Source organism: Pseudonaja textilis, chromosome 2 (assembly GCF_049901715.1).
Source record: "Pseudonaja textilis isolate UNSWEBS1 chromosome 2, rPseTex1.2, whole genome shotgun sequence".
Taxonomy (NCBI): domain Eukaryota; kingdom Metazoa; phylum Chordata; class Lepidosauria; order Squamata; family Elapidae; genus Pseudonaja; species Pseudonaja textilis.
The window spans coordinates 60,597,334-60,623,927 of NC_141991.1; the positions used below are offsets into that span (position 1 = coordinate 60,597,334).

At 36.1% G+C, this 26,594-nt stretch overlaps 1 protein-coding gene across 7 annotated transcripts in view; it reads right to left on the bottom strand.

The window, feature by feature from the left end:
• Positions 1-654: 654 nt before the first annotated feature.
• The window catches only part of DOCK3 (dedicator of cytokinesis 3), a 177,279-nt gene continuing 151,339 nt past the window's right edge, over positions 655-26,594 (bottom strand). For 4 of the 7 annotated variants that reach the window (XM_087924051.1, XM_087924049.1, XM_087924050.1 and 1 more), the window contains 5 exons: positions 26,021-26,170; positions 19,745-19,863; positions 13,504-13,591; positions 8,638-8,720; positions 655-6,547 (listed from right to left, as the gene is read on the bottom strand). In XM_087924051.1, coding sequence (XP_087780177.1) covers positions 6,050-6,547; positions 8,638-8,720; positions 13,504-13,591; positions 19,745-19,863; positions 26,021-26,170 — 938 coding nt within the window. In that variant the 3' untranslated portion in view covers positions 655-6,049. The remainder of the gene's footprint in view (positions 6,548-8,637; positions 8,721-13,503; positions 13,592-19,744; positions 19,864-26,020; positions 26,171-26,594) is intronic. The other 3 variants (XM_087924054.1, XM_087924052.1, XM_087924053.1) reach the window with 2 other exon arrangements.

Consider the following 26,594-nt stretch of genomic DNA (forward strand, 5'->3'; position numbering starts at 1 on the left):
AAACATGCACTCTTTGGGTTTTTTTTTTAAAGGGTTCTTAGATCTTTCACATCTGTTCTCTCTCTTTCTCTTCCTCGGGACATCAGATTCCCACCATTCAGCACCAGTTCAGGTGTTCCCTCCCTCCCGCAAGGGAGAGGAGACAGAGACCCATTTCGCACAATAAAGACAATACTGGGAGCCACAAAATCTGGGCAGGTGTGGCTGGAGAGTCATGTGACTGGGTAGGAGTGGCACTGAGTTGGCCATGTCCACCCAGGTTTTGTGGCTCCCGGTGTTTTCTGTGGGAAATGGGTCCAAATGGCTTTTTGATTGTTTAAGGTTGCAGACCCCTGGCCTAGGTCTTCGCTGGGTTTCAGTAAGGGAGCAAGTCTAGCCTGCCTCCATAATTTTGCTATCTTAAAACCCAATTATACAATTCTACTACAGGAGCCACTGCAGAGTACAGAGACGAAACTCCTTTATCATTTTTGTCTTTATGCTGCTTTACTCATTTTAAAGAATATTTAGGGTTAGGCTTTTTCTCTTTTGGGCTGGTTGATTAATATATAAATAATATAGAGTATTCTTTTCTTTTAGTTTTCTAAGTACATACAGACTCTGGTATGATATACATGGCCATCTAAATAAATATTTCATCACTAATCCAGAATATATATTTTCTCAATGCTTTTTAATATCAGTATTAATCTTTATTTCCACATCACAGCAGCTGAGTGGGGAAAGAAAATTTCCAAAACAAAACATCAGATATTTACACCTAAAATTCACATCACTTATTTGTTGATTCCGGAAACATGCTATCACAATATATACAACCAAATATCTTTAGGATTCTGGTACATTTTTTTCCTTTAGTTTGTTTTCCTTACAATTAATACAGGTTTTCGGAACAAGAATACATAAAAAGAGAAGTGGTTTAATTGTGTGTGTATGTGTGTGTTTAAATAAGATTGGCATAGGTTAAAAAACACATTTACAGGGCAGAATACCAGACGTCACAATCTATACATTTTTTGCTCAATTTCCTGTACAACTACACAGCATTCATTTGAGATATCTACATAAAACATAATACAGAGAAAATTAAGCAAATTATACTCCCTTTCTAAAGTTCCTGCAGTCTCATTATTCCTCATATAGAAAATTATTTAGTCTCCATTGACAATAAAATGAGGACAAGGGTGGGATGGGGAGTCAAAGTTATTATGGGGATATTTCCTGGGGAAGGATTTTTTTTCTCTATAATAACAAAATTTAACTATATTCTCTATAACTAATACATGATGGAAAGAATTCATTCCATTTTCCAACCACTAATGTCTTTGAACTTTTTCTTCCAGGCAACATATTTTGGAGCACTTTATACCTTTTTCAAGGCAGCATGATTGTGCTATTTTTGTGTCCAAAAATATAAAAAAGATTATTTTCCATTAGCTACCTGCACCCGCCCCCCAAAAAGATGCTTTTTACAGAAAGCCACTTTTACACATAGATTCCATGCAATAGTGCTTATTTGGCAATCTGAAAAATTAATAAGCAACTTTAGCAATACAGCATAGGGTATCTAATAAAGAGCTTGACTTCTACCCATATACAGGTAGTCCTCGACTTACAACAGTTCATTTAATGACTGTTAAAAGTTATGTCACTAAAAAAAGGAACTTATGACTGCTTTTCATGACAAACATAGCATCCCAAGTCACATGATCAAAATTCAGATGCTTGGCAACTGGTTCATATTTATGTATGATTGCAATGTCCTGGGGTCATGTGATAACCTTTTGCAACCTTCTGACAAGCAAAGTCAATGGGGAATCCAGATTCACTTAACCATATTACTTTAGTAACTGCGGTGATTCACAACGGACAAGAAGTCGTACAATGGGGCAAAACTCATTTAACAAATGCTTCCCTTAACGTTGAGCTCAATTTTGGTCATAAGTTGAGGACTACCTGTATTTTGTGATCTTCCAGTTCCAAATTATACAATACTTAGTTTCACATTTATCTTTTAAAATATACTGGAAATCTGATTTTATACTTTGCACATATATATATATACACAATGCTTCCCTTAAAAAGCTATCACAAACCTGCATGGACACGGACCAATATCATAAAAGAAACTGAAAAATAATGGATCCTGAAAATTCATATTAATATATCAAAATGGGCCTTTCTCCACAGAACTTGGTGATTATGGTAATACGCATGTGCTTGGTCTTTGAAACCCTATTTAACATCTACATGAAGCCTCTGGGTGAGGTCATCTGTTGGCACTGAATCAAGTATTATCAGTATCCTGATGATACTCAGTTATACCTCTGCCCCGGGCCATCCAATTGATACTGTTGAGGTAATCTGTCAGTACCTGGATGCTGAGAGAGTCTGGTAGAGAAGAACAGGTTTTTTTTCTCAACTGATGAAATTTGACTACCTGTGGCTTTTAAAGCCCTCTGAATCTAGTGAACCTCTCTTCTTAATGCTGGATGGGATTCTCACGGTGTACAGTCTGCGGTAGTCCTCAACTTCTGATTGAGGAACAGACAGCAGCTGCAGGAAAAAGGCCCTGGAGTAGAGACATGTATCAGTTGTGCTAGTTCCTAGACTGGGAGATAATACCCTAATACCCTCCTGATTTTCCTTTCTTCTGGTCAATCATATCCAGATCTCGGAGATTTCCTGGACAAGTCCCTGAAGTTCTCTTGCCAAGTTTTTTCAATAATAGTTTACAATTGCCTCTTTCCTAGGCTGAGAGAAAATGACTGGGCCAAGGTCACCCAGTTGGCTTTGGGCCCATGGAAGAACTAGAACTCATCTCCTGGTTTTTAGCCTGATTCTTTATTCAGTACACCAAATTGGTGCTCAAATTCCCATTTAGACTTACGGCAACATGTTCTATATGAGGCTGCCCTTGAAGAGCATTTGCAAGCTTCAACTAGCTCACAATGCAGTGGCACATACAGTTGTTGATGCAATACAGTATGCTGCTATGTAAACTTCACTGGTTCCCAGCAGGCTTCCAATTGCAATTCAAGGTACTGGTTGTTAACCTTATCTACTAGGCATGTAGCCAGGTTACTTGCAATACCATTTGTTTCTTCCTGTTCCACTAGATACATAAAGTTGGACATGTTCCAAATCTTTTCAGTGGGAAACAAGTCACCTGGTAGATCCTAGGAAGGGTGCCTTCTCTGTTATGGCACCTCTCTGATGGAATAACCTCCCTCTGGACATTGAAATAGTTCAACGTTTTTGCTTCTAGACGTCTGTGAAAACCTGGCTTTTCCTTTAGGCACTCAGGTCACAGTATCAATGGAGCTTGACTTGTGTCTGGGGGAGGAGCTGTAAAGTGTTAAGTGGCCTCGACTGGTTTGTGAGTTATATTTTGCCTTTTGTTGTCACCCAGAGTTTCCATTAGTAGACAGCCAGCTATATAAATTTATTAAATATTATATGGCCCATTAAAAAAATCCAAGATATATATTTAACATCCAGAATACAATCCTCTAACCATCACTTACTATAGAATAAGACTCAGTGAATTTAAACAAATATTTTATTGAAACATGCTTGGGAATGTGCTGCCACTCTCTTCAAACTTCAAAAAGATTATATGCTTCAAGAATCCTGCTGGGGTTTTGGATGAGTGAATTTTAGGATGCCTGGATGTTTGATGTTCTAAAATTTGAAACTTATATTTTCTACTGTGCTTTTGTAGATGGGGGCACCAATGGGGAAATGCTGCTAATGGGACCAAGTTAAGAACTGATTGTAAACAAAATATTTTTTTCATGTCACTTCGCTTAAGAGCTTAACATGTTTTGCACAGAAGAAACCTTGAGGGAAGTAACTGAACAACTACAGGTAGTCTTCAACTTTTGACCACAATTGGGAGAGGAGCTTCCATTACTAGATGATGCAATCATTAAGTGAGTCATTCCTAATTTCACTACCTTTTTTGTCATGATCTGTTGCTAAACAGTGCAATCATTAAGTGAGTCACAATTGATTTTACTACCTTTGTTTGCTCTGTTTATTACGTGAAACCCCAGCTTCTCCCATTGATTTTGCTTGTAGAAAACCCCCGGGAAGATCACAAATCATGAACACGTGACCCTGAGATGCTGCAACCATTATAAATACAGGCTAGGTGCCAAGCGCCCAATTTTGATCACATGATCGTGGGGACTGCTGTAAGTGCTAAGACCAATTAATAATCAGTTTTCTCAGCGATGTCATAACTTCAAGTGGTTGTTAAAACAAATGGTTGCAAGTTGAAGACTACCTGTACTTTCATGAAAAGCAATTTCAGCTGTAGGAAGCTGTGGATACTGTAACCTCGGTCTTTAGATTTGCTTCCTTTTTTCCCTACAAATAATGATTCACTGATTATAGAAATGAAGATTTTAAATTTGATTTTTTCCTAAATTCTGTTTACATATCACAAGCAGACCTTTACTCATACGTTGGCTATTTTGCACTTTTATACTCCTCAAGTCTGCTTCAAAGAAGAGTACATTTTGCGAGTATAAAGGGCACAAGAAGGAGAATCCATTCTACCAATGTTGCATGTTCTATTAATGGATAGACATCTTAATTGACTTTTGTGGGAGAAACACAGTAAATCCATTATAGTGAATAGGATCCTAAAGTATTAAGTGATTCATAATTTAGTTCATACTTTTGTGGTATATCCATCAATTTATACATTTTTCACAATGTGCTTGTGAAAAATGTACAAATAAATTAAATGTTTATCTTTCCAAAGACTGGGCAAAAAACAAAAAAGAATCTGGATCTTAAAGCTTTTCCCTTTATATTTTCCATTTTAAGAACCTGGAATGAATTGTAAGAAAATGAAGCATTGATTAAAATTCTTCAGTTATCAATATAAAACTATTTTGCATTATAAGTTTGCCATATTGCTTAATGTGTGTATTCCTTTCATATATTTTCATACACTTTTCCAAGTTTAGTTACGCTATCAACTACTGCATAATATATGGCACGATGTTTCATGATTCCTTTGGTGAAAATGTATAATGGCAACATGTTAAATTAATTGGCAGAACTAGTTCTTGAATACAAATTAAGTAGCTCCTTTCTCTGTATGTCAATGTCTTTCAATTAGTCACAATTTTAATACCTCTACCTTTACCCACTGGAACAGGGTTTTTATTTTTTTGGTGATCTGAAAGTCTTTCGAAAACATGATATAAGACGTTGGAGGCAAACCTCAAGTATGCACTCAGATCTTCCTTTTATTTTATTCTAAACCAGATTTCCAGCTGCTGATTCATAGTTATTCCTTTGCCAATCCTGAATTGGCTTTTGGCAACACCATTTTTTAAGAAAAAAAGAATGCTGGGGCCAAAAGCTTCTTTAGGCACAGCTGGCCAAAAATGGGCTACAGGTTGTTTGAATACACCATGATGAGAAAAAAAAAATGAATTAAAAAGTCTAGCAAACTAGGAAATATGTAAAATAAGCAATAGCAAGCGAACGTAAGTCAGATTGCTTCAGCATTCCTGAGGCAGTGCAAGGAGATCACCACAAAAGAGTTCATATGCCTGAAGCCTGAAGGATCCAGTTATCTTCAAAAGCAGAATTCACTGTACTTAAAACTTTAAACTGCACCTTCTGGCTTGACATTTCATGGAATCTCCAAATCCATTTAACACAACAAATGAACACATTCCTAGAGGAACTGCTTCGATTTGTGCACATCTTCAAACCAAGAGGAAAGCTTGTAAAAATCCCATGCCGCTTCCCCTTGTGTCATTCAATTCTTCCTGTTATCTGAAATTGTAGAAGGAATGTCGCATCCAGTGTGGGAAAAAGAACAAATCCCAAACACTAAAAACCTGGAAAGTATAAAATTAAATAAAAAGAAAAGCAGCAGTTTTTTACATGCTGGCTCAGTCTCTGATTCCAGTCAATCTCACAGAGCAAAAGAAAAATAATCAACTTCTCTGCTTTTTCACACACTGTTCTGGTTCTAAAACCTGGAATGATCATACAAACTATACTCTGAAAATCTTGCCTACTGCTCACTGATGCCATGCTCCCATGCCACCCTTGACTGCTCCTCTTTTGCACCAATAGCTGGTTGGGCAATTTTGCGATGCATTGCTCGATATTTTTCATCCTCTTCCAGAATCATTCCTTCTTCATTTGAGTGACGGGAATGATAAGGTTTAGGGGGTAGAGCTGGAGGGTCCATAGTGTCCTGAGGAATGACTCCAGATGGAGCGGAGTGGCTTCGGCATGGCTGGGTTTTGAGAGTTTCTAAAACATCAGGTTCTGAGAGACTGTACCTGACAGGGAGATAGGGCGTCTCTAAGTCCTCATCAGTGTTCCACGCCTGGCTCGGGACAGAATCCATGGTGTCTGTTCGAGGAGGGGGCTCAGATGAATGGCCAAAATTACTTTCACTTAGTGAGGAAACACCACTGCTAGCGCTACCAGAAAGAGTGGAATTGCTTCCATCCAGGCCAGACTGGGGACTGGTGGGGGATGCAGGTATCGGGTGAAGAGGAGACTATTTAAATGGAAAAGCAAAGCAAAAGAGACAGGCATGTACATATTAGAACATATAAAGAGTTTCATGTAGTTCCATGGTAAATACTTTACATTTGCAATAGATTAAAAAAATATTATTCCTATTTTCAGCTCATTTTACAGTAGTGATATCCTTGATTTTTATCTCAATTAAAAAGAAGCATATATGATTCCTCTAAGCTTCTAAAATGCTACACTTGTTTGTGATGGCAACATTATCCAATCTGTATATATTTTTGGTGAACCGAAAAAAATCACAAAAAGTCAACAGTTTTATTAGGTAATATTGAATGAAAAGGACAAAATCTACAGCTGAACAACGTCCTTATAATTGGACCAAGCAAAATATTCAAAAAAGCATGCATGTTTTATCCTCTTACACAATACATTTTACTATTCTGACTAAATGGACTGAATTTAGTTTTAGGACTGAATGGCTAAAAAAGAAACACACTGTTTCAGAGCCTTTCAATATTGTTTAAAGACTGAATGTGAATCTTCGTTTGGACATCCAAATTCTTCATTGCTATAAATCTGTCTTCTATATCATCATTTGACATGAAGCAACTGACTTTTAGTTAAATATGTACAATTTCTAGGCAAGACTTTTTGTTTCTAAGGGTAATTTTTTGGTGAAATGGATGCAATTTGCATACAAAATAGAACATTCAGCTTTTATTCAAGTATGGAAAATTTCAAATGAGTAGGTTTTGTAGGTGCTTTACATCACATTAGCATTTACCTATATGAAAGATGGCAAAAATGGCACATACATTTCCCCCATTTTTTCATAGGCAATAAAAAGATGATTCTAACTATCATCTAGATAGATGCACATAAGAAGAAACCTTTAAAATGGATTAAGGGGTCATTTGTATTTGAAACATTAGGATTTTAATTGAAGAGTTTTAAAATCAATTGAATACATAAAATAAGAGATTAATGGAAATGCAGACTGTTCAGTGTTCTAGTAGAAAGATCAACTGGATTTGCAAAACAAATCTGAGACAAACCATGTGTTAATACTGTAGAATTAGGGATCAAAGAATTAAGGATGAAATCAAAGATTTACGGCAAAACAAGAGTAAACTCTTTTTTACTACTGTTTTCATACCTAATAAAATGGCTGTTATTAGAAAAAATAGACCAATGATTTTTATAGTTCTACAGAAAAAGCTACATAATGATTGAAAAAGTCATCACATTTGACACATTAAAAAAAACTTTGAGAAATTGGGAAAGAATATTACAGCTATCATAACAGCCTCACTAGCTGCTTATGTGAATCCATCATTTAAAAGAGATTTGAAACAAGAGTAGAGAGGAAAAATAATCTTTAAGAATTTATAGGTCAACTCGGTGGAGTGATAATTCGAAGCGAAATCAAGATGGAGTTTTTGGGAAATAGACAAATTCTGGAAAACAAAATAAATATAATAAACAGGCCTTTCTAAGGACCTAATTAATTTATTTTAATTAATATGCTTGAATAACTGGAAATGAAAATATGTGCTAAGAAAAGACTTGTTTGTCAGTGGTGTCTCAGATGTTCAGCCAAGTATAGAATATATTGTGTATAACCTCCCTTGATTTTGAAAGCCCAGCTCAGTTGCAGATAAAATTAATTTTCCTTCCCCAGTACCTATTGAGCTAGGAGGAAACTTTCATCCTCTCACATGGGAGCATGAACAAAAATTGAACAGAATTTATTTCAACTTGTTCAAGGTGAACAGCTTACATAAAATAGGAATGTTATTTTTTTTTCCTTTTGAACATCCTGGTGATGTATTTCACTTTTTAGCATTTTATTTTCAAATAACCCAGGAGACCTTTATATAGCTTACACAGTTTGTTTCTCTTAGTGATACTGATTTTTGCTTTTAATCTCTCCAAAACTGGGTATAACAGGTATATTTTAAAATTCTAATCTAAGCAATTTTAGGGTGATACAATATGACAGATAAGAGATGTCAATAATGTGTTCATTTTATGTGCCATTCTTCCTCCAAAAGAAATGATATATCATTAACTGGCTGGATAGAAGGTTCTGAAATATGACAAAACATTTACCTTGCGCAGTGTTCGTGCAGGCAGTGCTGGGGGAGCGTCATTAAGATGATGATGGAAGGCATCAAAGTGTAGTAAATAGTGGCCTTTAAGGGAAGTCAGATAGGGCAGAATCACTGACTTTTTCATACTTCTTAATTTGTGCATTGCTATTCAAAATAAATGTTAATCCTAACAGTTGAACACTCACTTTCAGAATCAATGTTATTAGGTAAATATAGTCTAATGTTTTTAATAAACATAAAATGGAAGTTAAAAGTAAAGGCAGCAGAATTTTACCAACAGCTGATATTGTATGAAGGTTCCCATGGCAAGAAAACAGGCTCATTAGTAATCCACATCTGAAATCTCAATTACTTTTTAGTATTTGATTGTTCTTGGAAGGATGATAAAAATTTCAAAGTAATATTTGTTTTCAAAAATAATTTGAGCTCAATATATATTTATGCATTAAAACCTACAGCAATACATCAAGTTACCTTACATCATTTAAAAACCTAAGTCCAGTCCCAAAGCACATTCACAGTTTTCTGAAGTTTTCAAGGTTTAGATTAACTGTCAGCCAAATGAACCAGGAAAATATTTTCCTCCATTAATTTTAAAATAATTTCTAGAGAAGTCATAAAAATGTCTGTGTTGGCCTTCACATGATTTATCTAGGCATCATTATAGGGTTCTTTTGTAGACCCCCTGACCATTTCTTTACCATGGGTCAGGCTTATTTTCTTCAGTCTCTGGAATATTTTGGGATTGGCTCCATGCTAATACATTACATATATTCATCCAGGAAGATGGATGGTAGATGATAAGAAACAATAGTGTTTTTTAATGAAAAAAACAGAACAACTCTGAAAACCAGTAAAATACAGGTAAGTAATTGTTTGCTTTGAAAATCAAGATAAAAAAGCCAAAAAAGGAAAAGAAACAACAATATGCACAATAAAGCCTATTACTGTGCCACAATGTTTTTGAAAATTTTCTCAATAATCATGACATCAGAGTATTTCACCAAATAAAATTTATGCTGAAATTATATTACATTCCAAATTAGATCTTTCCTAAAAACTTGCTTTAAATCCACAAGATTTTTCACTGAATATGTCTGAAGAATTGCTGCTTTGATTGCTAAACAAGCACAATCTTAAGCAAATCTGATAGAGAATATTAGCCAAAGTCTCATACATCATCACTTTGTCACTTGAAGGAATACTGTAGTTGAAAAAGAAAGGATGACAATTTGCAGTTTTAGAATCCACTCCATTTTCATAATGAGGAGGCAAAGTCAATTTTTCAAAATCAATATAGTTGTTGCTTTCTATTTTAGCAGGTTTTCTGCTCTTATCATGACCTAAGCTGCTTTTTGTAGAATTTCAAGCGATTTTGTTTTATCTAAAGGCAGAAGTGAAATGTTTTTATATATCAACAATATACCATGCATTTTATTTATATAAGACACTTTTTAATGCCCAATTTTAGTAATAAAAATACAACAAAATATATTTGATCTCAAAAGTGATTTAAGACAATTTTTAATGTGCACTTTTTGTTTAAAACTCTGTTGTGCTCTGGGGCTCGATTCCATATTTCAATAGTCCCAATCTCTGTTTCTCAAGCCTATTAACTGAAGGACATGATTAAGAGAGCAAAATTAACACAGATCTTTAATGACTTTTAATGACAAAAATTAGAGATTAGAATACAGAATATTGAGAATTTAGTTTCGATCCCTCCAGTTCACATTTATTAATGACTTTGGTAAGACAGATTGTCTTTAGAAGAAACCCTCCTATACTACCACCTCTTACAATACTAGACAACACAGTATTAACAGTAGAGACCTTCAAATTTCTAGGTTCTACTATATCACATGACCTAAAATGGATACCTAACATCAAAAACATAATCAAAAAAGCACAACGAAGAATGTTCTTTCTGTGCCAACTTAGAAAGCTCAAACTGCCCAAGGAGCTGCTGATATAGTTCTACAGAGGAATTATTGAGTCTATCATTTGCACCTCTATAACTGTCTGGTTTGGTCCTGCAACCCAACAGGACAGACAAAGACTTCAGAGGATAATTAGGACTGCAGAAAAAATAATTACTACCCACCTGCCTTCAATCAAGGACCTGTATACTGCAGGAGCCAAAAAGAGGGCTGTGAAAATATTTACAGATCCCTCACATCCCGGACATAAACTGTTTCAACTCCTTCCCTCAAACAACGCTATAGAGCACTGCACACCAGAACAACTAGACACAAGGACATTTTTTTCCGGAAAGCCATCACTCTGCTAAACAAATAATTCCCTCAACACTGTTCAACTATTTACAAAGTCTGCACTACTATTACTGTTAATCTTCTCACAACTCCTTATCACCCATCCCCTCCCACTTGACTATTTCCTAGTATGATTTGATTGTTGATTGTACCCTAAGACTATCATTAAGTGTTGTATGTTATGATTCTTGATTCTTAACGAATGTACCTTTTCTTTATGTATACTGAGAGTATTTACACCAAGACAAATTCCTTGTGTGTCCAATCACACTTGGCCAATGAAGTATTCTATTCTATTCTATTCTATTCTATTCTATTCTATTCTATTCTATTCAAAAAATTTTTTTCCAGAAAATGTTTTTATGGAGGATTAAGTCTACTTATTTGAGAAGCCCTTGATGAAATCCCACATTTGCTATTTTTTGTATTCAGAGATATTCTGCTTTCTTTGTCAGCCTCAACACAATCTCCTATACCATCAGATGCCATTTCTGTTTCATAGTTCACTTGAAAATATCTTGTTTGCTATTGGACAACTGATTTTAATTGCTTATTTACAGTGAAGGATTAAATAGCATCATTTCATAAAAAGCTAGTAATATGATTGCTGCCTAATTATAATTTATATAATTTAAATTAAGTTATAATTTATTATATAATCTTTATGAACATAATTTTGGAGATTTATATCTATGAGCCTTTTGGCTACTAAGGCAAATGACAAGAAATAGGTAAGGAGAAATTCCTTATTCACTGTCTCTGTGTCTGTCTCTCATCTCAACTATGCTTAACAAAGCAAGATCAGGAATCTTCTTGTTTTCGCTTTCTCTCTTCCAAATGTACTTCAAATAGGAATGAGGCTTTCCTACCAATGTATTTCTTAATAAATCTATTTTTACTACAAATATAATGAGAGTTAATAGTCATTCATACCTGGATTAAGCTACTGTTCTATGTCCAAGGTAAGTTTATTATGACTGTATCTAATTTTGAACTGAACCTATTTGTAATAGCTCAGTATTCTTTCAACACTCTGAATATGTTATAATTGTAGTAGCTCAGTGGTTAGAATGCAATGTTGCAGGCAGACTCTGCCCGCATCCAGGAATGCAATCCTGATGGGAATCAAGGCTGACTCAACTATCCATCCTTCAGAGGTCAGTAAAATGATGACCCAGATTGTTGGGCGCAATATGATGGTGTTGCAAACCACTCAGCGAGTGCCATAAAGCACTGTGGAGCTGTATATAAGTCTAAGTGTTATTGCTATTGTTATTCTAACCTTACGCCTGAACCACTATACCAAGCTGGCTCTCAGACTTTCGTTACCACCATCGGTAGTGCTTGACTCATGACTATTTGTTTAACAATGGTTCAAAGTTACAACAGAACTGAAAAAGTGACATACAACCTATCTTCAAAGTTATGACTGTCGTACCACCTCTGCAGTCCATGTGATTGCGAATCAGATGCTTGGCAACCGGCTCACATTTACAAAGGTTGCTGTGTCCTGAGATCACTTGATTGCATTTTGAAATCTTCCCAGCAGGCTTCCAACAAGCAAAATTAATGGAGAAATCAGCCAGGAAGAGCACAAATCACAATCACATGATATCTTACTTAATGATTGCAATGATTCGCTTAACAACCATAACATAAAGGTCTTAAATCAGTGTGGTCACATGATGCCTCATTTAATAACTGCTTCACTTAACAACAGATTTTTCCCTCCCAGTGACTCTCTTAAAAGCCTAATGCTTGCTTCCTAAATATTTTATATATTAATCCTCTGGAGAATTTGGGAATACAGAGAGATGGTAGAAAATCAATGTATGAATTGTGAATATTCTACTGTGTTAGTATATTATTTAAATACCAGACAACCCGGGATGTCATTTTGATGATAGGTGACTTCTGCCAGAATAAAACTCAGTAAAATGATGTCTACCTTGAAAGCCCATATTAAAGGGCACCTGTAGCAAATCAAAATTCTAGCAAAATCTGACAAATAAAGCATGTGTTGTGATATGGCCATACAAAATTCCCTCCTACATATTTATGTGGGATATGACAATGCAAGTACAAAAAGTGTGCAGTCACATTTAATCATTTGCTCTCTGCCCAACTCACCCTGCAAATAATCTGCAGATGACCATTCATTGCATGTTTTGTCAGTATAAATGTTCTGTTTTACATCTTTTTCTGTTTTACATCTTTTTTTGTTTAAGCTATTGTGTATCCGTTTATCACAAAATAAATAAATAAATCAGAAAATGAAAACTTCACAGTCACAATTTTCTTGAATTTCTTAACTATGTCTTTTCAACTGGTTGGAAAAAGCTATTCATTTATTTTGAAAAATCCAATTTGAATATATTTTTGTTTATATGGATCAGAAATTATTTCCTTAACATTTTGTTTGGGAAATATTATCTTGGTTAAATAGTATGATATATAAACTATCTATAATAGATTGGGATAAGATAACTCTGTATTAGATAAAATGAAATACTATTAATATCAAACTTATAAAGGAAAATCAGTAACTGAATATGTTGCATAAAACATATATAAAGTAGAATAGACAATACCTTTTTCAGCAACAGATAGATTAGGATCACTGCAGGGTTTGCATGGTCCAATTACCTGCTGGAATAAGGCTCTCTGGAAATTTGGATGCTAGGAAAGATAAAATGCAATTCAAGACTATTGAAACAAATATTGCACATTACAAATACAGAATCTTAGAATTAATTAATCAAATATCCCTTTTACAATGAAAGCTCTCATTCAGGTTCTTACCATGTAACATGTTTTTAGTTATAAACTGGATTTGCATGTCATGGTCAAGTCTCAAATGGTTGAATAACAAATGCATTATCTTAGAAATTCCTGTGGTGACAGCACAAAAAGCCTGTGACTAAAGTCTTGAAGATTAATCCTAATAATTCTAGTGATCCCCTGGCCGTATCACATCATATCAATTTATGCATTAAGGTTGAAGCTGAACCCAAGCAAGATAGAGGTATATTTTTTTCAGTGAGATTCTCTGCCAACTCTGGTATTTTATCCCAAAGAAATGATACTGCCCCCATGGGAGCAGTTTCATGATTTGAGATCTTCCTTAATTTCTAGCTTCAACTGGATGGGCAGGTGGAGGCTATGGTGATGTGGACCTTTCCCAAACATTGGTTGGTGTACCAGCAGTAGTTCTTCCTGGAGAGAGAAGACTTTGTGACAGACACTCACTTGTGCTGTGATTGCAAGCCAATTAGAATGTATTCTACATGGGACTGCCTTTAAAGATTCTGGGAAAACCAGTTGGTTCAATATGCAGCACCCATGTAGTAACTAGCACTTGGTGTCATGTGCACAAATTCATATTGTGTGCTTATTGTACCTGGATTGTGAAGCTCTGCTCACAATATATAATATATAATAGTATAATATATAATATAATATATAATACAGTGTTTCTCACAAAATAAGGCTGGGCCCCGAAAAAACAGCTAGGCCGTCTTTTCGGGGGTGACTTAATTCGCCCCCTTGCATCCTCATCTACAGCTCCTAACAGGTGATCATGGCGAAGTGCAGGGAGCTCCCTACTCCCACCAAACACCTTTGCTGCAGACCCAAGACCTTTGGCACCCTCTGTTGTTGCTTTCCCTTTTGCCCATTCTACCGCCACGTTTGGAGCTGCCGCTTCCGTGTTTGGAGCGCCACTGCCATTTGGAGTGCTGCTGCCATTTGGAGCACCGCTGCCACGTTTGGAGCTGCCGCTTCCGTGTTTGGAATGCCGCCGCCATTTGGAGTGCCGCCGCCACATTTGGAGCTGCCACTTCCGTGTTTCAAGCTGCTGCCATGTTTGGAGTGGCGGCGGCGCTCCAAATGGTGGTGGTGCTCCAAACAGCGGCAGTGCTCCAAACGCGGAAGTGGCAGCTCCAAACGCGGCGGCAGCTCCAAATGTGGACATCGCAACTCCAAACAGCGGCAATGCTCCAAACAGCGGTGGGGTTCCAAACGCGGAAGTGGCAGCTCCAAACGCTGCGGCAGCTCCAAACAGCAGCAGTGCTCCAAACAGCGGCAGCACTCCAAACGTGGAAGGGGCAGCTCCAAACACAGAGGCAGCTCCAAATGCAGAAGCGGCAGCTCCAAATGGCAGCGGTGCTCCGCACAGCAGTGGTGCTCCAAACGTGGAAGTGGCAGCTCCAAACGTGGCGGCGGCATGGGCAGAAGGGAAATCAACAGCGGCAGGCGCTGAAGGGGGAAGGGCGGGGGGACTTGCCGTTAGGAGCGCCCCGCGGGCAGCAATTCCTCACCACCAGCTGCTCCTAATGGGTGATCATGGCAGAGCGCGGAGAGCTCCCTACTCCTACCAAGCACCTTTGCGGCAGACCCAAGACCTTCAGCGACTACCATGTTTACTGATCAGATCATGAAATCCATAGAGAAGGTGGTGTTGCTATCTTCTATAAAAAGTCCCTACATCTAAAAAACATCCCAGTTACCCAGGAGCTTGCTATTCCTGAGACCATCGTCTGTGAACTGTCCTTAAATGTCACATTTCGGTTCTTACTATGTTACAGAGCCCCTGATTATGACATCGAACATGCAAACAAGCTAAATACACTACTAACATGGGCAGCATCCTGCCCACATGCTTTTATCTTTCTTGATGACTTCAATCTACCTCATATTAACTGGACCCTTAACGAATGTAAAACTGAACCCACACATGCAACCTTCTACAATGCAGTAACAAATCTGGGACTAGAACAACTAATAATCAACAACACCAGACTTAACAACTGCCTTGATCTCATCTTCTGCAATAGTTTGAATTCAATTTATGGAATACAAATTAAAGAACCCTTTTCCAACAGTGACCACAACATGATTGACTTTTGTCTCAACATACATCCACACAAAAATCATCACAACGACGGAATCCCCAATTATAACTTCAAAAAAGGCAACTATGATCTTATAAACAACGATCTCTCATCCCTTGATTGGCAATTTCTATTAACTGGATGCAATACTGTAGAAGACCATTACAACATATTTTTTACTTGAAGTCAAAAGAGTCATCAAACTATATGTACCATTAACAACTCCCAAAACCAGAAAAAACAAATTACCCATAACAATAAGGAAGCTTCAATCCAAAAAGAAATCACTTTGGCAAAAAAAACCATATCTAGTCACATTGCCAACTTTAAAAGCCGATACAAAAATTTATGTCACCAGATAAAAACTGAATGCACCAATTATCACATTAAACAAGAAGAAAACCTTCTATGCACCAATTCCACCCGCGCTTTCTATAATTTTGTAAACAACAGACTAAAAGACTCAAGGTCCATCCCACCCCTGAAAAGACCTGATGGTAAAGACTGCAATGATGACACTATTAAAGCCAACCTCTTTAACACAATCTTTGGCTCAGCATTTGTAAACAGCAATGGATCATGCCCAGTATTTCCTTATCGAACCACAGACAACCACAATGATCTAACACATATCGATTTTATAGAAGACAACGTTGAAAAAGCACTATGCAATCTAAAACCATATCTATCTGGACGGAATATGTGCCTACTTCTTAAAAAAGCTATCCACTGCGATAGCCGAACCTCTAAGCATAATCTTCAAAAAATCTTTCAGGACCAGCTCCTTGCCAAAACTATGGTCACAAGCCAAGGTCATCCCCATCTTCAAAAAGGGAGATCCCAGCCTAGTTGAAAATTACAGACCAATTTCTTTATACTTCATCACCTGTAAAGTCATGGAATCAATTATTAACCAATCCATCATCCTCCACTTAGAAACAAACAACCTACTCTCTAATAAACAATTTGGTTTCAGAAAAAAACTTGTAATCTGCAACTCTTACACTGCAAAAACATATGGACTACACAACTCGATCAGGGAAAAGCAATAGACACAATCTACATAGACTTCTGTAAAGCCTTTGTTTCAGTGGTACACGACAAACTACTCCTAAAACTAAAATCTTATGGTATCTCTGGACAACTGCATAACTGGATAGAAGCATTCCTGTCAAACAGACAACAAATGGTCAAAATTGGGAGCGTCCTATCAAATTCTGTACCTGTCAACAGTGGTGTCCCCCAGGGCAGTGTTCTAGGACCAATTCTTTTCATACTCTACATAAATGACCTCTGTGATCATATCAAGAGGCAACTGCATTCTCTTCACTGACAATGTAAAGCTATTCAACATCCAGACAATACTGCTACCCTTCAAAAAGACCTTGAACATAGAATGGTCAAACAAATGGCAACTTCAAATCTCAACAAATAAGTGCTCTGTCCTACATATTGGCAAAAAAAAATCAGAAAATAAAATACAGGCTGAATAGTCAAGAACTTGTTAATGATCCAAACTCTGTCAAGGATCTTGGAGTACTCATTTCTAATGACCTAAGTGCTAGAGCCCATTGTAACTACATAGCCAAAAAGATGTTAAGAGTTGTTAACCTTATCTTACGTAGCTTTTTCTCTGGTAATATTACACTCATAACTAGAGCATACAAAACATTTGCTAGACCAATACTCGAATACAGCTCATCAGTCTGGAACCAGCATTACGTATCTGATATTAACACAGTTGAGAAAGTCCAGAAATATTTCACAAGAAGAGTTCTCCACTCCTCTACTCGTTGCAGAATACCTTATGCCACCAGACTCGAAATTCTAGACCTAGAAAACCTACAACTGTGCCGCCTTTGGTCCGATCTAACTATAGTATATAATGTCCTACCTGTCAATGAATACTTCAGCTTCAACCATAACAACACAAGAGCAAACAATAGATACAAACTCAAGGTTAATCGCACCAAACTTGATTGCAGGAAATACGACTTCAGCAACAGAGTGGTCAATGTCTGGAATACTCTACCTGACTCTGTGGTTTCTTCCCCAAACCCCAAAAACTTTAACCTTAGACTGTCTACTATTGATGTCACCCCTTTCCTAAGAGGTCTTTAGGGGGCGTGCATAAGCGCACCAACGTGTCTATTGTCCCTGTTGTATTGTTTCTTTTATTTTTTTATTTTTCTTATATGTAGCCATGTATTCATAACTATGTTTTTACTTATATCTATTATCTTGTAAGCAATTGACAAATAAATAAGCAAGCAAGCAAGCAAACAAACAAACAATTATTCATGTCCTGCTCATTTCCCGAATGGACTACTGTGACATGCTCTAAATAGGGCTGCTCCTGAAAAGTATCTGGAAGCTTCAGTTGGTGCAAAATAGTAGTACGGCAGTTATGGATGTCCCAAGAAGGAGATACATTATACTTCTTTTCATGAGCTGCCTTGGTTGCCAGTTTACTTCTGGGTATAATTCAAAGTAACATTTTTGACCTTTAAAGCTCTATATGACATGGGGCCAGGTTATCTGAGGGACCAAGTCTCCCCAGTTACTTCTATTTTCTACCCATCAGGTCCATTAAGAGGCATTGAATGAGACCTAGGAATTGAGGCCTTTCTACTGTGGCACTTATCTTCTGGAACATCATATCTCGCCAATACTTTACAACCTTTTGGAAAGCCCATAAAATGTAGTTTTTTCATCAAGCCTGGGAAACCCCTTGGCAGTAGTGTTAGTTGAACCATGTATAACACCTTAATTAACCCTATTGAAATCTTGTTTGTACTTATGTTAGTTATTTAATGATTTCAAATGGATTTTATGTTTGACTTTAATAGTTTTATTTTACATTACCCAAATCATTTTGTATGAGATGGATAGTCATATTAATTTGATAAATAAATTACACCTTACTGTAGGCCCTGAATTAGTAGCCAAAGATTTTCCAGGAGTAGTTTAAAGCAATGGTGTTAACTCATTAACCCTATATGTCTTGACGCATATAAGCACAGCCTATTTCAACATCAGTATGCATGTGATGGTATAATACATTTATACTTAACTTAAAAGCAGTAAGAGTCAATATACTTTTGCTGATACATAACAGAATGTAGAATTTTTAAATCCTCAAATTATTCAATTATTTCTGAGGCATTTGGGGCTTTTTTGCAAAAGTCTGTCTGTTTTCTTACAAATAAGAAACCATGTAATATGTTTCTTTTATCAGCATTCACTAGATATATGATTTAGGAAGGAGGATCTCTCTTTCTAAACTATTGATGTAGTTTTAGTAAGATGCTGAATAAAAGAAAACAGCTGGTGGTCTTGTTGAAGACAGACAGTAGGGTGCAAGAGTAATTATGACATGAAGAAACAGAGAGAACAGCAAGCATATCCCTTTTTGGAGATGAAAGCACTCTCATTTCTAGCAGAAAAGGAACCTTCGTTTTCCTCCAGACATATATTTCTCTAGAATCTGCATTTCCCTCCCCTACAATCCCAGAGTCAAGTATCACAGTGCCTTGCAAGGAAGACTTCCCCTTCTCCCAGGATGATCTGAAGAGTGGCTCTGCTTCTCTTTCAAATGACATGGCAAGAATAAGGAAGGGGTGAGAGGACAGCTTGTTGATTCCTCTCCCACTTTTACTGACCAGGTCAGAGTTGTGACTGTGGCAAGGATGGCAGAGATGGACCTGCCAAAAACACTTCTAATAGTATGGAAGAGTGAAACAAGTGACTGTTTTTTTACACAGTCCCAAGACTGGCTTCTAGTAAAATATATATTAAACATCTGGAAAGTAGCTAATTTCCTGCAGGTTATTTTAAAAACAACTCCCTCCCCAAATATAGGAAAAGTTCTTTAAGATAATTGTGTCACAGCTGGTAAAATCTAATTTAACTCACAAAGGTATACACACACACACTTTACCTGTCCATTTTCCATGATAGCTGCAGGATACATAGCACTGCTAGGCCGATCTCGGTGTGCTGGTAGTAGCATCATTAATTCTCGATGATGGCGGTATTTATCTGGTAGAGAGGGAGAGCCTGTAAACGAGTTAGAACAATCACGTACACATGACAAAACATAAAAGGTTCTCTTTCATCCAGTTATTTCATCTTCCTGAAACATATAACTCACAAATGTTCCAAATATAATACAAAAAAATTCCAAATATAAGATGGTGATGAGAGAATGACTAATTAGATCGATCCATGTGAGGTGATGAGGAATCTTCTGGCGAACAAAGATGACATTTAAACATTGGCAGAAAATGACCAACTGAATGAAACCACATCAGACAAAGATATAAGAGTGGAATTTTTAGAGGAATTTGGAAGCTATTTAATAAATATAATATATCCTACATCACAAAATGGCAAAGAATTATGCTATCATTTTTCATTAGGTTATCAAAGAGGGTTTTGGTGAATTAAAGGACCACCAGGTTAGAGCAGCCAGGTTAGTAAGTCAATAAAGGAATTCTATAACTCCATTTTTACTGAAATAAAAATCTTTCTGGTATATCTGCTATCATTAGCCTCAATGGCAGCATGACTACGTGCTTGGGAAACTAGATGTACCAGATACTTGTGCACTTGGTTGGCCACTCTGCGAACAGATAGCTGATTGAGATGGGCCAAAGTTCCAATCCAGCAGAGCACTGCTTCTGTTATTAGTTGCCTTTCTACATTTATGTCATTTCATTTTCAAAAATATGAATATATATGACTGAATAGGAAGGAGTACTACATTTTCAGCTTTGACAAATATTTTATACATCTCAGTCAACCAATATAAAGTTAAGGCTATAAACTCAAAAGAAATTTATTTTTCAAAAAACGATTAAGCAGTTAAAAAAATAATATGAAACTATTTAAACACTGGATTATAGCCAATTCTATCTTTCAACTGGCAGAACGGCACCTACCAGCAGAGAAGCCCAATAGCTATGGGCTTTATCGATTTGCATATTCTCAAAACTATTCCAGAGGGCTGCCAACATATGAAAGCACTGTAAGAGGCTAGATTGTTCATTAGATTTTCCACTTTAATAGAAGTTTGTTGGAAAATTGCAGTTTTTCTACTATTCAAAATATATAGCTTTCCAAAACTTAAAATCTGGGGGAAATTGTTACATTCTCCAAAATAATTTAATGGTTAAATTGTCTTGAATTTTTTAGATATTTATATTGTCTCTAATTTATGTTTAGGTTTATACCAACAAGGATAAAGAAAATGAACTGAACAGGTACACTTGCTACAAGGGTTGTTACTGCCACTAGATAAATTTTCCAGAACTATGAATGTTGGAGCCCTTCCAACAGACTTGTTTAAAGCAACTTGGTTTTCACATCAACAGAAACATAGCATGCAGATTGTAGTAATAAAGTAATGAGTAATACAGTGAAAAGTTGCAGGTTTTTTTCATGTTCATTTATACACAACAAATACTTAACAAAGCACACATATAACACAGATGTTCTAAAACCCTCAACCACTCATAATATTAACTTAAGTAAATATATTTTGCTCCTCCTACTCATATGTACATCAGAGATAATGTTGATGCATATATGAATAAAATACTGAATTTTCTGGAACATCAAAATTGTATAATGGCACACTGAATGTCAGATTCCTCCTCTTTATCAAATAGCTCACATATAGTTTCCTAATTGCAGGTATAGATATGTATCATACATTTGAGAAAGCACATGGGTCTAAGCAGGGGTGGGATATGATAGGGTTAACTACCAGTTCGGGATTTACGAGCTTCCCTGCAGGCTGCGAGCTGCACGCCAAAGCCAAGAAGCAGCCTTTGAAACAGCCCTCTTTTCTTGTTTTTTTAACTGCAGCTGTGCCTGGTTCGGCAGCTGAACTTGAAAACTCAGGAAATAAAGATCAGGAAAGAGCCCGGGTGGGTGGGTGGGCAAAAACATCAGCAGACATAGAACCGGTTCTATGTCTACTGCTCTTCAGAGCTACCGGTTCTACAGAGGTGAACAGAACCGGTAGAAACCGACCCCTGGGTCTAAGACAGTTACTGCCTTGACCTAATCTGGAAAATGTAGTTGTGCTGCTTTTGGTATCGGAATTGGTAATTAGTGGAATCCTCGCACCTGAAATATTTATTTATTTACTATAGTATCCTTCTTAAATAGGGATGGAAAAGTTTGAAACTATTTGTAGACTCATTATGTAAAGGGGAGGAGAATTTATCAATTTTGCTTATTTTTTTTCTCAGCAACCAGCAAGGGTGGATTCTATCTGTTTAATGTTAAATTTATTTGATATTTCCCCCCCACACTTTTTTTGTACACATTTTACAATTTTTCTTTTTGTTGTCAGTATCTTTGACTCTGTCAATTGTGTAATTCCTCTATTGGAATACCTAAATTAGCCAGGAACCAGTTTTCTCATCAATTAATACCAATATTTACTACAAAAATAACACCTGATCTTTATAACAGATGTCCTTGGTAAAGATGTTATATAGAAAAAAATAATCTATAATTAATAATCTTTTTGTGGTACAATAAAATTGGCAACTGGAAATGGGATATCTGGGTAATTTTGTTAATGATGCTGCACTAGCATCTGGAAGAAGTGCTCTTAGCCTTAAGGAGGCTAAGACTGCTAAGCAAATGATGAGATTTGCTACCATATATAATTATAATATTTTCTTCTTGAAGTTTTGAATTTATTTAGTTCAATCTGATTTAATTAAACTCCCAGGGCTTATCTACAATCGGTGTGGTTTGATTGTCAATATCTCTGAGGGAGGCAAGTGGTTAAAAAATGTCAAAAATAAATAAATATTTGTTATTTTTAATTAAATTTGTTTTTGCATATCCTGTCACTTTTGGGATCCCCCCTTCCAACAAAATATAAAAATTATTCTTAGTACTGTGCCATTGGAGTTTTGTTAGGTATTATGAATATATTAACATATAATCTTGCACATAGGATTGCATGAATACATAATACATTCATATTGCATTAAAGGTTGGAATGGTATGTACTACATATATTGGAAGACAACTGATGGCCAAAAATATAGCATAAATCTGATCTACAGTTGACATTTGAAAAATAATAAATGATTATGAGAACATGAAATACCTCTACGGCACTAATAGTCTCTCATCGACAGTCACGTACACAGAACTTGGCCATTCATTGCATTTAATATACACATAATCATTACATACAGAAATAAGTAAGTGTGGGGGGGGGGGGAGAGAGAGAGAGAGAGAGAAACTATATGTAAATCTTTAAAAAATATAAAACTGTATTACAATGTGCCTTCTACATGCAAATATGGTAAGACAGGAATTGCCATTACTACAGTCCATCCACAATTCTGCAAACTAAATAATCCTCAAACAGCTTCAGTAGAAGTAATATGTAATTCAGCCAATTCAGATACAACCAATTTAAAGTGTTTAATTTCACTAGATCAATGCACAGCAACATCTGATTGAATGACTTTGCTGACAGGAGAAAGAAATATGCATCTTTTCAACCAACTCTAATACCAATAAAATCATTACTTTTATTCAGGTGTATTTATGTCACATACATTTATCATTTTGGGAGGTCATAGTTCCCCAACGTTTGAGAACCATCAATTTATAAACTAAGCTATTTCCTTCCTTCCTTAAAATTATGAGTGAGATATTAAAGTAAGTTAGAGCACAAGAAAAAGAGGCAGTTTTCATCTACTGAAGAAGAATTCTATAATGTTCAACTTCATGACTAAAGAGAGAGACCTTCATGATTAAAGTGAGAGAAGAGAGAAAAAGAGACACTTTTAACTTCTTTTTTGGCATAGTCTATACTTAGAATCCAGGAAAAAGTTCCTTATTAAATGAATTTTTAATTGTTCATTTTACTATTTATACTTTAAAACAAACCTTTCTACAATGAAAGTTAAATATGTTAAGCTTTACAATGATAGAAACAATCTCCATTTTATTTCTGTAATCATTATGGGTGTCATGATTTTAAAATAGTAAATTGTATATGGACATATTGAAAAACTGTCGTTTGTTTCTATAGAAAAAGAGTAATGCATCAAAGCATGGTCTCATATTGGTGCTCTCTCATTCCCTAAAAGAAATAATCCAAAATTTCATAGCTTTTTCCTAAAGACATAGACATAATATAAAAATAAATATAATAAAAAGTGCCTGAGTAGATCTGATCCAGTAGATCTGAGTAGATCTGGTTTTATTTCAACCAGTTCTCAATCACATTGTCCCTATGGATTCAGAAATGTAAACTAAGGAATGATTAATCTATTCCCCTTTATCATAGTTATATTTTTTAAAAGTTAAGAATGAACTATAACTACAGCGTTTTTCCAAAAGTATCTCTCAATTCATGAAATGACCAGATTGCTCCCACTGTAAATGCAGCAAGGCGCCATCTCGAAAATATATTAACTACATTTAAAGATTGCTTTCAAACAGGATTAATATATTTTTGCCTGAAATGTTCCTATTCTAACTTCAGGTGAAATCTGATATATAAAATATGAGGCAATGGCAATCAGTGCTTCTTTAACATTGGTCCACAGGAAAAATCTTTACAGAGGGAAACTGGTCTCCTTTTCACAGTTCATTAAAATTTATGGAATAAATACAACAGTTAGTGCGGCCATGATCTTATTAACAATAAATATGGGCACCCTATTATGTAGCATGTAAAGGAGTAAGCACTTCAGTTTTTTGTATTTAGATTTATGAAACAAATATATGAAAGTTTATTTAATATGACTGATATTACAGTTACGAATTACAGATATTGTTGTGGTTCACCGGCAGCAGGTTCAGATGGCTGAGGTCTCAGAGAGCGAGGACTCAGATGAAGGGCCTGCATGTGATGCAGGGATGGGGCCAGGACCATCAGGGAGTGGAATGCTGCCTTTGGAGATTGTGGAGGCTGGCAGCAGTGATGAAGAGGCCCTCGAGGACCTGTGCCCAGTGCACGTGCACGCAGGGCTGATTGAAGGAAAGAGCAACTGCAGCAGCACGGACGTTACAGGAATAAAGCTGCAAGGTAGTGGCCCCTCCCTTAAGAGATAAAAGCCAGCTGAGAAACAGTTGTTCTTTGCAGGAAGCAAAGGCATTTTTGCACTCAAGCCTTGTGGATATTCGGAATATCTTGGTTGGTGTTTGGAGACTCTTTGTGTTTGAAATATTTCTTAGTAACTTTATCTAGTGTTCTTGGGAGCCATGCACAACATTGGCAAGGCTCATTCTTATCAGAGACAATTAGTTTGAAACAGCCTTTTAACTGTGAAGGAACGGAATTCGTAAAGAATCATTAAAAGGTTTTGCTGTTACCTCTGTTTCGTGTTTGTTCCTTGGAACAAGGTTTGGATCAGAACAGATGTATGCTAGAAATTTTATCTCAGTACTATCATTCAAAAGTAACTAGTGCTTGTAGAATCCTTATGGAAGTTTTACCGGTGCTCTAAGTTCAATTCTGAAGGAAGGGTATGCACTAGATGAAACTCATAACTAACATTTGTGGAAAAAAAGATCATATGACTTCTTATACCATTAATAAATAGCATTTTGAGTTATACTTTAGAATGCAGATAAATCAATCTGTGAAGCAAAGCTTCTTAAAGTTGCTTTATGAATCATGTTTTACTACTCTAAGAACAGAATATAACTGTAGAAAGTACAGGATCCTTTCTATTTCAGTGGAATGAATTTAAAATATTCCAGCATTTTGCTAAATGCTTTCAATTTACTTTCAATAGTACTTTGGAGTTTTTTGTAAACTGAAAATGAAACCGCATGACATATTATTTTTATTCACTAATATTTACTTCATGAGATAGAATAATATGTCAGGAAGTGTTAATAATTTCATGTCATGTTGGCTTATGAAAGGGCCAATCAAAGTACTCAATATTCTGCTGAAAATTAAGACATTGTTGGAAAAGTTAGTGACTGACATATCATATAGGCCAAAGTAATTCTTGATATCTCCATTCAGTAAGTCAAGGCTCAGTAACAATTTCTGAAATCATGGTGAAATTTCCTGACACTGAATAGATATAGTGAAAGCTGTTGATGAATGTGGCACATTTTCTGACTGAAGGGGATATGCTACCACAAGCTAGTGATCTTAACAGAAAGGCCAAGGACTGAAAGAGCCATGGAGACCAATCTCTCTTCTCACCTCTAGAGGTGGTCCCTCCAGGACAGAGATGAGGCACATTGGTGGGGGCAGTGTGGGAAAGCTTGCACTGCTGCCGCCCAGGCTGTATCTGTTCTGTGGATAAATAGAGGGCTTCAGCCTCCAGAGTTGTCAATCCAGCACCCTTCAGCACTAAATTAAAAAGAATATAAATAAATATAAAAGAATTGAGGTAGATTGACAAAGCTAGGCATTTGAAACATGGACTGACCTTGCTTTAGTGCCAGTGCTTATTTGACGTATAAAATCATTAAAATTATAAAGCACAAATGAATGAACGAGACTCTTGTTATTTTTGCACCATGAGCAATATGGTTTGCTAAACAATATCATCCTTCATGGTGCTTTCATAAAAACACATTATTAATTAGTATTTTGAAGCATCAAAATGAATTTAATTTTTCAGTATTGCTACTTTATAGAACTTCAAATTGTTTATCAGTTACTCTGGGGACACTGTTTAAAAATAAATGATAACATTTCAGTATATGTCATAAACATATATTGAAATACATAAACATGAAGCTAAAGGAATCAAGTGTTATTATTTTGTTTG